Consider the following 14,013-nt stretch of genomic DNA (forward strand, 5'->3'; position numbering starts at 1 on the left):
CCAAGTTAACGCCGTTTGTAATTCCGTCAAGTTTAATGACAAATTATAAATTTATGGTTATCCGCGATAGGGGTGACAATGTGGGGGTTAGTTGGTAAAAAAGGTTATATGTTAGGGTTATCTGAGATAATATTCCATTACAATAAGATGTCTAAAATTTTTAGGCTTACTCTTTCAGAAACAATTACGTCATACGTACAAAAATCTTAGACATTTGTGCCTAGTCTTTCAGTAACTATCACGGTAATTCCTTCATTTTTGGAGATTTTTGCAACATTTAAATTTGAAAAATAATACGCTTAATTTTACAAAATATAGTAATACTTCCTCCGCTTCAAAATCAAAGCAGCACTTTCTGAACAAATGATGTTATAAAATAAATGAAAGTACGTGAGATCCATGGAGATTAAGAAGATGAGAGAAACAGAGAAAAATAAAAAGAGGAACTTGTGTTGATGAAGAGATGTCATAAAAAGAGGTAAAGAGAACTACATACCTACTAGATTAACGTTTCAAAATGTCAAGTGTTTAATTTTATTTAAGGACGAATTTAGAATAAGAATATAACTATACATCTGATCTTAATAAGAAATGAGCTTATGTTGATGAGTTTGTCTTGTAAAAGATCGCCTACTTTAAATCAAAATTAGGCAATGGTAAGCTCAATATTTAAAAGAGAATTAGCTCAATAATGACTAAATTAATTTCTTTCGGTGACTAATTTAATCTATTTAATTACTATATCTACTTTTATACTAAAATTAGACCGTTTCTTTTAATAATTTTTATATGTTAATATTTGGTTGAGTTTCACTTTCATAGGTAGTTGGTATTATTCGTTTGTCTTGTCGCCTTTGTCCTCGTTCTCTACCCATTAGCTTTTGTCGTGACATACGAAATGCATATGCCATGGATTCCTACAAATCCAAGACCATCAACAAATGTGCCCTCCATTTTTGGACGTTAATGGCCTGATCTCTTCTTCTGCTACTTCTTGTTTCCACTTCAGGGTGAAATTCTTAGCACACTCCTTATCTTCTTTCAGATTCATACGTTACTTTCAATTTTTTTAGTTTTTCTGCCAACCTTGTATTTCATGCAACAATCTGTTTTTTCAGGTTTTTCTTGGGTGGATTCTTTTTTAACTTCTGGCTTCTTTTCTTGCTTTGGTGTTTCTTTTATTTGTCACATATACAATACTTTTTGAATCTCGTCTTTACATGCCAAATTAGGCTTAACTAGCGTAATTAGCCTTAAAGCGCCAAATTATATACTCTAAAGAATAAAGATGAATAAGCCTATTTGGAAAAGAACATGCAGGTCTTTCCTCGAGTCAACAAGAACAACAATAACCTAGTTATGATTTGCTAATTATATACAAATTAGATTTGTCAAATGTATATTTTTTTTTTATATATAATTAGAGTTTTCTTTCTTTTTGGTTTAGTTTTATTTTAGTTAATTTTTGTAAGACCCAAGCTCAAAGTCTTCTATTACTAAAAGTCTAAAACAGATTAGAATTATGGGTTATGCTATATGCAGCCCTTAGGGTTGCATATAAGACATATATACACTACTTAAAATGGAAATAAGTTGTCAATTTATGAATTTTTTTTGCATTAACCGATGTAATAAATGATCAATTAATACAACTTATTTTCATTTTTAGCTTTTTATATACAGCCCTTAGGGGTACATATATATTTTCCCTAGAATTATAGTACCGTAAATTAGTTGGACTTAGAGTTATTGAGCTCATTACTACTAAGATTGCCATCTTACCACAACATCAATGTCGCAACGTAGCATGATAAACTTTTGTGGTCTCCAAGGCAAAGAGTATATTGGCTTCAATTCGAGAGGTTGGGCTGGAAGATCATTATAAAGGCATTGATCTTCAATTCGTCGATGGTGCGCACGGTGTAGGTAGAGGAAGGTGTGCACCATCCAAAACGCAATATCCCAAATCATAAAACGCAGGTTCATTAAACCAAAAACACACAAGAATGAACATATGTTGATCTCCAATGAACACCGAATAACATAAAACCTATTTTTTTAATTTATTACTTTCATTTTCCCACACAAATTTTCAGAGACTTTATCTCTCTTCTCCCCAAATCCTCGAACATCTCTCTAACTTCTCTCTAACCTCCCTCATCAAACTCTTCAAATTCTTCATTGTTTTGCACAATTTTCGTACATGAAGATGAACACAACGAGTTGCGTGCAAAGCGAAATCGACAATATAAGGTATTGGATCTATGCATTTGATAAAAAAGAGAACATTTTATTACATTTTGCACTTTCATTTCTTATTTTTGTCCCTCTTTTCTAGTGAAAATATTAATAGTGATTTGTGAAAAAATGAAAACAACCTTGCAATTGATATCTGAATGAACAAAGGCGAGAGCACAATGAACAAAGGAGATAAACGAGTTCAACTTCTAGAAAAAAAATCAGGTAATGTTCATTATACTGTAAATATATGTTAATTAGTTGTATTATTATGATGTACTCAGTGAATTCGTGTTGGTTATATGTTTATTATATTTCGTCATATGTTTAATTATTATGTGTTTGTTCATATGTTAAATTAGGTACAGTTGTTCATATGTTTCTTGTATATTTGAGACATTAATAACATGAATTTTGGCTTACGTTCATTGTCCTATTAGCATATGTTCACAGAAGACATGTTTGCCAGATGTTTATTGCATTTCAGACATATGTTCATTATGTATTCAATGAAATGATATGAATTAATGATAGGTTGGTTATCATATATTTGTCTATAAATGTGTGATATTTCAAATGTTTTTTGTATGGTTATATGATATTTATTGCACTATCTACATATACAAGATGCACATTTTTAGGCTGATTTTCATTGTATTACTAACATGTTCATTTTAGTTACATGAAAATCATATTTGGTCATATATTTATTGTGTGTGGGAGCTTATTCATTGTATTATTAGAATGTGTTAATTGTATGTTTGAAAAGTTATGTTCATTGTATTATATAAACTTGAATAATTTTATTTTAACTATTGCTCTTTCCTTTCTTGTATCAGTTCAATTTGACTAGTCCAAAGACAACTAATGATACATTACGGTGTCGATATAATATATCACAAATCAAATCAATAAAAAATGGATAGAAGCTCAAAAGCAAGAATATCTTCTTAATGAACTCAATAGGCAATAGTGTTTAATTAACAATACATGTTCTTTTGTAAGACACTGGTGTTCATCCACGATATATTGTATTATTTTGCTTATATCTACATATGGGTGCATACTAAAATTTTCTTTAACCATCTTTTGTAATTACTTAGTTTTTTTTGATAATTATATAATTATTCAGTTGGGTTATTCATTATAGTATTTTTTTCATCGCAGAATCATATTTGTTCATTACAAATAATAATAATAATAATAATAATAATAATAATAATAATAATAATAATAATAATAATAATAATAATAATAATAATAATAATAATAATAATGACAACATAAATATCCATCACAATGAACATATAAGTAATTTGAAAGAACATTTTGAAGAACTTGGATGAAGAAACTAACAATTTGAATCAACAGTATGTTAATTAAGTGAGTAATGAACAATAGTAAATTTTGGCGTCAAAAAAAAAAAAAAAACAATAGTAAATTTGAAAAATATTTAAAAATTTGAAATTTGAATATTAGCGGCAATTTTGAATTTTGAAAATTCACATATCGAATTTTGGAATTATTGAAAAATGTTCAATCCAAAATTGCAATTGTTCATTCAATAGAAAGAATGTGTTTATTACTCTAAAATTTTCATAAATGTTCATTATAAAATTGCAAATGTTCAATCAACAATAGCGTGTGTCCATTATACTACAATGTCCATGTAATAAACTGGATTTTATTGGTTTACAACGCATATGGAGTAAAAAATTGAGGAAATGAGGTGAGTCCCTCAAATATTCATTTCGAAATTGAAAATATTCAATCAATAATAGTATGTGTTTATTATACTACAATATCCATTGGAATAAAATGGATGTTTATTGGTTTTACAATGCACATGGAGTAAAAAAAGTTGAGAAAAGAGGAATTGAGGTGTGAAATGAAATTCCAAAACTACAAATGTTCATTGAAAACCATTCGCATTTATTAGGAAGGTGCTTCCTTGCGCACCTTCGAATTTTCGCATTGATGTTAGATGATAGGGTGAAACAAGCAGTGAATTGAGTTTGGGAAGCAAGGGCAGGGGAAGTCGTGGCTCATGGGAAGTTTCACTATGGCAATGGAGGGTTTACGTTTAAGAAACATAATGTGCTATTATACTATTGTGTCAAATTTAGTGTTAAAATCATAGCTCGGTTATTTAAGGAATACATTTTTGCACCACGATCATTTTGTTAAACTCGTTCAAGATCATTACTTCAGGTCGACAAGATATTTTTGAGTTTTAATTTAACAATGAACTAAAAAATGTTAAAATTATAAATATTAGTCCTATATGCATACGATGCGTGCGAAAACAAATAAAAGGTCAATTGCGTAATAATATATACGAAAAATTATTCATAAAGTTCATTGTATATTTTTCTTTTATTTTTTGAAAGCCAAGAAATCAATGATGGTGTAAATATTTTGTTAATTGAGGATATAGTGATAAGAGATGGTGAATTTGTATTTTATTACTTAAAGGATATAAAAGGAATTACCATTTTTGATGTCCTCATCCTCTTTCCCTTATATAATAGATCAGATACACTTCTAGCCTTCATTAGGACTAAGAGTATTTTGACAAATTTTCATGTTTATGGTTTGCGAGTTTTGTGCTTGTTTGCTTCCATTAATCTAAGGTTAGAAGTGAACTACTAATAATAATAGTCAGTGATGATAAAAAAAAGCTAAATCAAAATAATAGAGTTATTAACAAGAACGTTGGAATTTTAGTAGGATTAATTCACTTTTTCTTGTTTCTTTGTTGTCTCTTTTCTTTTTAGTGCAAAATTGCAAATAGACATAAAAAGTCAAACAATAAATAAATAATATATATATATATATATATATATATATATATATATATATATATATATATATATATTCTTCGCACAAGGACCTAGAGGCCCATTACAACCATACACCCCCAATCTCTCCCCCTTCTTAAATCTTAAGCAAATGGTGGGGGTAGAAATTGAATCGCAGACTTCTATATAAAAGATTGTAAAACTCACCACTTTAGCCAATCTCAATTCCTAGTAGATACTCGAAATTTTGTAAGGTACCACATTCTAAAAGTAGAAATATAGTAAGTAAATTGAGACACTCGAAAATGACAAAATGTAGCAACTAAAAAAGACAAATGAAGTACATCACAAGAGTATATGGATGTTAGATACTTTTTTTTGGGGGGGGGGGAACTGAGAACTTCATGGTAAGAAGAAATACCCTGTCAGATCGAAAGCTCTCGCAAGTCAACTCTCCCTAAGTTTGCGGGCAGAGTGGGGGAGAAATGGTAAAGGGAAAACCTTGAGGAGTTGAGGTCGGAAGGTTATTTCTTTATCACTAGACCAAGCTTAATTTGGTATATCAATATATGGGTGCTACTTTTTTTTTAAAGGTAATATGAAGTCCCTTGTAAGGAAGGGGAAAAATGGCGATTCCTCCTTACAAGAGATTAGACTTAATCCCAGGATTTTTGAGATAAAAAATGATGCCAATACCCTCCGTTTCATTTTAATTTACACACTTTGACATTTTACATTATTCATAAATTTCACTTTGACCATCATTTGTGATTTATAAGCGAATGAAAATATAGTCATCTGAGATCTTGTTAGATTTATCATAACATGTATTTTATTAACATGTACTTTTTATAATTTTTACAAATACAAAACTGAAGATATATGTCCTCAAAATTTTGCATTGACATGCGTAAAAAGTATAAGTGTGTAGATTAAAATGAAACGGATAGAGTACCGGCTACTTAGGGCCTGTTCTCTTCGGCATAAAACAGCTGAAATGAACTGAACTGAACTGAACTGATCGAACCGAATTAAATTGAACTGAACTGATCTGAACTGAACTGAACTGAATTGAACTGAACTGAAATGAATAGTGATATATGAGAGTAAAAGTATTGTCAAGAGCTGAATTGAACTGAACTGGTCTGAACTGAACTGAACTGATCTGAATTGAACTGAACTGAACTGAATTGAACTGAACTGAATTGAACTGAACTGAACTGAACTGAAAATAAGCTGGGGAGAACAGGCCCTTAGTATGTGGGTGGATGTATGTTCATTCTTTGTCATAGATAATGATTATTCTACGGGTCTGTTCTCTTCGGCATAAAACAGCTGAACTGAACTGAACTGAACTGATCTGAACTGAACTTATCAGAGCTGAACTGAACTGAACTGAACTGAACTGAATTGAATTGAATTGAATTGAATTAAATTAAATTGAAATAAACTGAATGTAATAAATATATAAATAATATTTTAAACAATAAACATATGAATATTAAATAATAACTATAATGATAAGTAATAATGAATAATAATAATAATAATAATAATAATAATAATAATAATAATAGTATTTTGGATATTTTTAAATGATAGTTATAATAATAATATTAATAATCATAAATTAATAATAATAATAATAATTAATGATAATAATGATAATTAATAATAATTATTTATATTATTTGTATTAATATATTAATACTTGAATATATATAATAACAATAATATCTAATAAGTAAATTAATATTACTATTTTAATAATTAAATTTAATAATATAAAATATTTAGAATAAAAATAATGATTGGGTTGGACCGCAAAAATTACATCATAAACCGTCTTGACGCGATTTGATTGGTTTATGGGCTAAAAAAAGTGGGTTTATTTGTGTTTTGACCTAAACCATGTTCCTCCTAATAATAATAGTAATAATAATGAATAAAGCTATAATAAACAAAATAATATATAGAAACAACAACAATAATAATACTTAATAGTAATGATATATATTTAAATAATAATAATAAGAGTAATTAGTAAAATAAATTATACTAACATAATAATAATATTTAACAAAATGGTTATAACTGAATGGAGCTGAACTGATCTGAACTGAACTGAACTGAACTGAGCTGAACTGAAATGAGCTGAACTGAACTGAACTGAAAATAAGCTGGGAAAAAATAGGACCTACATGTTCTATAAAATATGTCATTACTTTTTTCACGGGTATATTCTGTGTCAGATACATATCTTCAGTTCACCACTTTGCTTAAGTAGCATTGAACTAATACACACTTGATTAATTAAAAAGTTGGATTATATAGTCCCCAAGTTTCAAAACTCGAGAATCATAGAATTTTTAAAAAGTCAAAAGATGGGTGAAAAAAAAAAGAAAAAGGCACGGCAGGAAAAAAGATTACCAGAAAAGAAAAAAGCAAAGCAGTGAAAAATAATATTGTAGTACTGCACTAGAGTGGAGACTCATCTTTCAATCTTATCTCCAAATAAAAAATGAAAAAGAAAACCATACTCTCCATTGAGGCATTAATGAAAGTAATCAAAAGGACTGCAGAGCTTGAAAGATAATCACGGTTGTAATCATTTTTGAATGATAATCACCGTAGCTATCATAATATCAATCACAACCACTCATTTCTTCCCAAAAATTAAATCCTTTTTTCGGCCATCAAACAAAATCATTCATACTTTTTGCTCGAATAAGTAATGCACTAGTAGCAGTAATTCTATTATATATATTCCTACTTAGTTTCTACTTAGATTAAGGTGCTGGCGAGTAACTCGTATATCACTCAGTTAGAACTAAACTCTACTTAATTTACTCTATTTTGACTTGAGAATTAGGTCCTAACAATCCACTGGAGTAAGACTCGACTTAACTCCATAAACTTGTAAATGGCTCGGAAAAAAATGAGTTGTTTTTGTTATAATGTGATTTAAGTTGGTAATTCATTCAAAATGGCAAAAAAAAACATGTTGTAAGGCCAATTCTAGCAAATTGCATTATGTATATATCTTAACGAGCACGAATCAAGCAAGATATATGGACTTTAATAAGTAACAAATACGTTTTTAGTAGAGTAGATTGATTTTCAAGTCAAATCCAGTAAGGCTATGCTCACTATTGCTTAATCAATTAGAACCCTTATTAAGAGTCAAATCCTACTATTCTTTGTTAAGGTAAATTAGTAAAAGTTGGAACAAATAAATAGAAAGTAATATTATAATATTTTTTTTTGAAGGGAAGTAATATTATAATAAAATATTGGTAAGTTGAATAGTTACAAAAAGTACTTAATGTTAAGTTTAAAATAAAAAGATAAGTGGTATATAGTATCATTTTTTGTGCAAAGAAACAATTCTATGAGATACTGAGATTGATTATGAATTTTCAAACTTGAACGTGAGTACGAGTAAATTGTATTTAAGTCGATCTCAACAAGTGAAAAACTCTCATAACCAAACATCACTGTAGTTTTAATCTAAAATTTGATTGAGGTAATTAGTTAGATAAATTTGAAAATGACTTCAAATAAGTTTTGGTAAGACCTTGTTCTTTTGAGTTAAAGTTGTTAAACTGAAATGAATTAAATGAAAATATCTAAAGCTAAGTAAACTAAATTAAACTTAATAAAGCTAAAATCAACTAAATTGACTATATTTAATAAAGCTGAATTAAAGTAAACAAACATGTTATGAAATTAAACTATAAAAAAAAAGGCTCAAAATCAAATTCGGTTTAAAACAACACTCTTTTAAGTTTTAACTAACCATGTATTAGTTGATAATTTCATATAAATGAAGAAGAAAGTAAATTTACAGAACCCAATGTTTCATGCCTGTCATCCATTTAAACTCTTGCCATGAAAAGGCAAACACACTGACACCACCACCAACAACAACAACACTCTCTTTCTCTCTCTTCACAAGACTATACCTTCACTCATAAAAAGTGAGCACTACTACTCTTTTACATACCCAACACACCCACTTCCACTTCTGTGACTGCATTGTCTTACTTTCCTTTCCTACTCAGAAAAATGGGAGTTTTTCATACTTCATTCTTCTCCTTTCTCCTCTTACTTGCATTTCAAAGGTCATATTCTGCAACTGTAGTTGTTGATGGAGTTACACACTGGAAAAATCCCTCTGCCACCATTGGAGACACCATCAGTAAGCATTTTTATTTGCTTTAATCTCCGGTCATTTTTTTTATCTCATTATCATGCTAATTATTAATCTCACACTTTTTTTTTATATACTTATTTGTCTTGTTACTTGTGCTTAATTTGTTTTCTATACAGTTTTCAAGCACAAGAATGAGTACAATCTCTATATTTTTAGAACCAAAGAAGCCTTCAACTCCTGCAACTTTACTCAAGCAATTCCTCTCTCCAACCCCAGTTCCAATTCTTACACTGTAAGTAACTAAGTACCATAGCATACTCTCACATATAATAGCAATACAACTCTCTCACAATATCCTGCGTTATTTCTTGATTGAGGCATTTCATCGAACACTTAGCGTGCACCAATTTTTGCAGTGGCACCCATCAAGAACAGGGTACTTCTACTTCGCCTTCTACAATGGCACCAACAATCTCTGTCAACAAGGTCAAAAACTAGCCGTCGAAATCACAAAATCATCAACAGCTCCAAATTCTCCGGCGCCGGAAATTCCGCCGCCGGCGACACCAGGTGGTGTGGTGTCATCATCTCCGGCGTACCCATGGCCTTTCCAGCCTCGAGAGAAGGAAGGAGCAGCGGCTGGACCGGCTTACACCGACGTTGGAATCTCGCCAATGCCGGCGATATCACCGGCATTGGCAAGCATACCGTTCATTAATAGTAATCCAGCAGTTCCTTTACCCACTGGTGAAGTTGATTCTGCTACTATTAGACCTTTGCCTACTTCAGCTGATCATGCTGCTCAATCTCAGGTATACATTCTCTTTTGACAAACTCATAATTTATACTCACTCCGTTTTCGGAAGTTATTCCACTTTGACCAATTTCCCTGAACAAATATATTCCAAATTGCAACTACAATAAAAGAAGACATTCTCCCCAACTTATTTTCATATCAGTCTGAACAATACTTTTATTCTCACATATCATTTTCATTTCAGTTCAATTCAGATGTTTTATTTTAAAAATAGCAAAAAAAAGAAAGGAGTAAACTAATAAGGGATATCCTTAAAAGGAATATGGGTAAATTAATAGAAGACGGGGGAGTAACTTATAAAATTTAGGAATATGTTATAGCTCTTCTCTTTCCTTTTGTTGATGAGTTTAGCTAGGACATTCTGTTTTCAGGATGAGGAGTTTTTTTTTATTTTTGTTTCGTTTCTATTTGGTAGTTTGTGATTTTGATGTTGGTCAACTTTTTGTTTTAAGTTTTAGTGTGTTAGAGGACAAAAAGGATTTTGTTTAGAGAATAGATTGTAGATTATCTTAATTACAAGTACTAAATTTTATTGGTGATTTTGTTTTAGCTTGCTAAACTTTGGTCCATTATTATACTTTAGGGACTTGTTTGGTAGAGCATTGTTAGTTTGGAAGCTACGTTTTTATGATTTTAAAGTCCTATGACATTATTTACCAAAAAAAAAAAAAAAAAAAAAAGTCCTATGACTTACTAACTTATATATTGAACTCAAATCTCATCCTACTCAACCTCCTTATTATCAAGTTTTGTTGACAGGAGAAAACTGAAAACTATCGGTCTATTCAGTATTATTATTACTAGTTTCCAGTTTTCAGTGACAAAATTATAAGAATCATATGATATAGTAGATTAGTAGTAGTAGGCCGCATAATAAATCGTAGTCTTATCGATAATGATTTGTATCTATTTTGAAAACTAACAAAGAAAAGTTTTAAACCGCTTTTTCCGATTTTCATATTTTTCTTTCATAAACTGGCCATTTATTTTTGAGCAACCGCTACTTTTTGTGATTTTTTTGTAGAAAATTCAAAACATAAGATGATAGGGAAACAGGCCCTAAATTACATTCAAGTTGGCTCATGGGGTTAATTACATACTCCCATATCTTAGACCAACTCTTAAGTCAGCAATATTTATAACTCAAATTTTTGCCATAAAATAGCACAAGGAATCCAATTTTGTTGGCAAAGTTATTGGATTGCTCAAATACTGCAAGCACTATTATAAGTAATACTTTAAGTTAATTAAGTAATGATACTAATCGGGTATCTGGTTGTTTTGTTTTTGTTTTACAGGGAGTGAAGGTGGTGGGGTGTATTGAAGGTGTACTATTATCTTTATGTTATGTAATTATTGTTATGATTACAATAATATAATATGAGAGTGTGTACTGTCAACTGTGTAATGTAAAATGGAACATAGTATATGTAGGATTAGCCAGTTGTTTAAAATGGTGTGGGGTTAAATTAGATTAGGAGTGTGGCAAAAGTAGCTTTAAGGAGGGGAAGAGATTGATTATGATAATTTGCTCTTTTAAACTTTCACTTTGGAATCATTATTTATTATGAGCACTTTTGGTAGTCTTTTCTTAACAACCCATAGTTACCTTTCTTGGATTTTAATAATCATGCTCCTATCTTGTCTAAATTATCGATGCAAAAATTTGTTGTGAGTTTCAACTTCCACGAGCATTGTAATGATGAAATCACGAGCAAAATTTGAGGTAGATGACCAAAGGTTTCTAGTAATTAGCCATTGTAGGTGGTCACGAGTCACGAGCTGTTATTCAAACTTGTGATCCACGAGAAATAGAATGACAATAAAAGACTAACATCAGTAGTCAGTACATCACATCTTTTTGATGTTTTTGGGAATGGTATCCTATGTTGTGTCCAGCAATATTATTCCGCCAAATAATGTGGTGGAGTCTTTGACGATGTGGTTGAGTCCCAAAAAACTCCACCTACTAATAATTTCACAATAGAGAGTAAGTTGGTACAAGTACCAACTTGTCTCTATATTGATTTATTTTTTTTTTATCCATAACCGCCAAGAAGGCGGTAGAAAGTACAAAGAAGGGGAGGGGGGATGCGAACCTATGACCTATCGTTCACAGTACCTCAATTTTAACCATTAGGCCAAGACATCCTTGGTATATCCCTGTTTTTAAATAAGTGTAATATTTTAACTTTTACGCTTATCAACGCATAACTTTAATTAATAATATATATCTAACGGATTTTTCACCATATATCCCGACAAATTTTTTTATTCACCATATATCCCGACAAATTTTTGTATTCACCATATACCCTCGATGTTTTCAAAATTCATCGTATGCCCCTCAATTTCTTGATAATTCACCATGTACCCTTAATGATTAACAATTATCAACTTTTTTTATCATTAACCTCTAATTCTATTACTAAATCATAGTTAACCCCTATTTGAGTCGTTAGTCGTAGTTGATCATCATTAAAACACGACAAATGGCCCCTTTTAGTTGTTTTCCTCCATAAAGCTCTTGCTTCTTCTTTGGTGTTATGTGTTGTTTCAATGATAATTTATTAATTAAATGAGTGAAATATGGATGAAATAAGGTTTAGTAAGGAAATCAAGGCTCAATGATTAAAAAAAATTGATAATCGTTAATTATTAAGGACACATGGTGAATTATCAAGAAATTGAGGGGTGTACGGTGAATTTTAGAAACATCGAGAGTATATGATGAAAAAAAAAATTTGACGGAGGTATATGGTGAAAAATCCGTATATCTAATTATGTATTTGTAAAAGTTATAGAAAGTTGATACTATGAAAATATTCATTGAAACAAATCAAATAACATTTTTATGATCATTTTTGTTTTTATATATAAGTAAAAAAAATTACGGTCAAAATGAGGTGTGTGAATAGTTAAAAGTCAAAGTGTTGTACATCAAAAGAAATAGAGAAAAGTATAATTTTGTACCAAATTGACTCTATTTGGTATCATATTGTTGGTACCAAAATACAGTAAGTTAGTACCAAAAGTCTATCTGGTACCTGATGCGCTCGTTGTGGCTCTCAAAGATAAATTCAAACTGTAATACCCTTTTTTATTGCTTTAAAGGGATTTAGCAGGCTATCAATTCCAACAATATGCATCTTTCTTTTAGGGAGTTTAATACCTTAGCTACTCAACAGTTAAGTGTGCTTGGCTGGGAGTAGTCTTGGGATGTGTGATCTCATGGGAAGTTTCTCAAGGTGCGCATAAGTGAGACAAAGATATGCCGGAAGAACTTGTGTTAGTAAGGACAATTATTGGTCCTGGATGCGCATGCATTGGTGACAATATACTCGACTTTGTATGGGTCGGGTGTTACATAAACTAACCAATAATAGGCAAGCAAAGGGTCGAACCACAAGGAAGTAGATGCTAAATAAGGATGAATTGTCAATTACAATGAGCTAAACCTATTTTTGAAATAATTAGAAACTAAGGTCTATATTCTAAAATAACTAGAAAATCAATAACTCAAATTGACAAAAATAAAATGAGGAAAATTAATCAAGGATAAAAGAACAAGGGGATTAAGGAAATTCACAATTAAACAATCTAAACATCCAAAATCAAAGCAAATTAGAATAACATATTGGAATTCACAATTAAATAATCTAAACATCCAAGATCAAGACCAAGAGGAATCACATAGGGAATTTCACAAGGGAAAAAAACCTTTCAAATAAGAACCCTAATTACTCTCTCTAGCTAATTAGGGAAGCCCCATTAGTCACTACCTATTTTCATGGCATGAGCAACTAATTAGCAATATCAAGAACACGATAATTCATAATAAACTTGGAGATACATATCAAATTCTAGGGCTTATTGAGTTTATTATTATCATGAGTGAGTAGACTTTTTCTAGGGCTTAGAGAGGGAAGCCATGTTTATACCTTTGTGATTGTGGTTTAAAGTTCTTCGTATCTGGATTGAATTAGAATAATTCCTATTGA

General features: G+C 30.4%; 2 protein-coding genes across 2 annotated transcripts in view; both read left to right on the forward strand.

The window, feature by feature from the left end:
• The window catches only part of LOC104895850 (sterol 3-beta-glucosyltransferase UGT80B1), a 108,031-nt gene that overhangs the window by 20,083 nt on the left and 73,935 nt on the right, over positions 1–14,013 (forward strand). The gene's annotated exons all lie outside the window — the stretch shown is intronic.
• LOC104895841 (early nodulin-like protein 14) lies at positions 8,903–11,586 on the forward strand. Its single transcript, XM_010682471.4, has 4 exons — positions 8,903–9,240; positions 9,372–9,487; positions 9,612–10,007; positions 11,311–11,586. Exons 1-4 carry the CDS (start codon positions 9,108–9,110, stop codon positions 11,389–11,391), a joined length of 726 nt encoding a protein of 241 aa, XP_010680773.1. The 5' UTR covers positions 8,903–9,107; the 3' UTR covers positions 11,392–11,586.

The sequence above is a fragment of the Beta vulgaris genome, chromosome 1 (genome assembly GCF_026745355.1).
Source record: "Beta vulgaris subsp. vulgaris cultivar EL10 chromosome 1, EL10.2, whole genome shotgun sequence".
Classification (NCBI taxonomy): Eukaryota; Viridiplantae; Streptophyta; class Magnoliopsida; order Caryophyllales; family Amaranthaceae; genus Beta; species Beta vulgaris.

Coding starts and splice junctions, on each gene's coding strand:
- LOC104895841 (XM_010682471.4), top strand. CDS start 9,108: ATGGGAGTTTTTCATACTTCATTCTTCTCCTTTCTCCTCTTACTTGCA. Junction 9,241..9,371: donor CACCATTGGAGACACCATCA/GTAAGCATTTTT, acceptor TTTTCTATACAG/TTTTCAAGCACAAGAATGAG. Junction 9,488..9,611: donor CCAGTTCCAATTCTTACACT/GTAAGTAACTAA, acceptor CAATTTTTGCAG/TGGCACCCATCAAGAACAGG.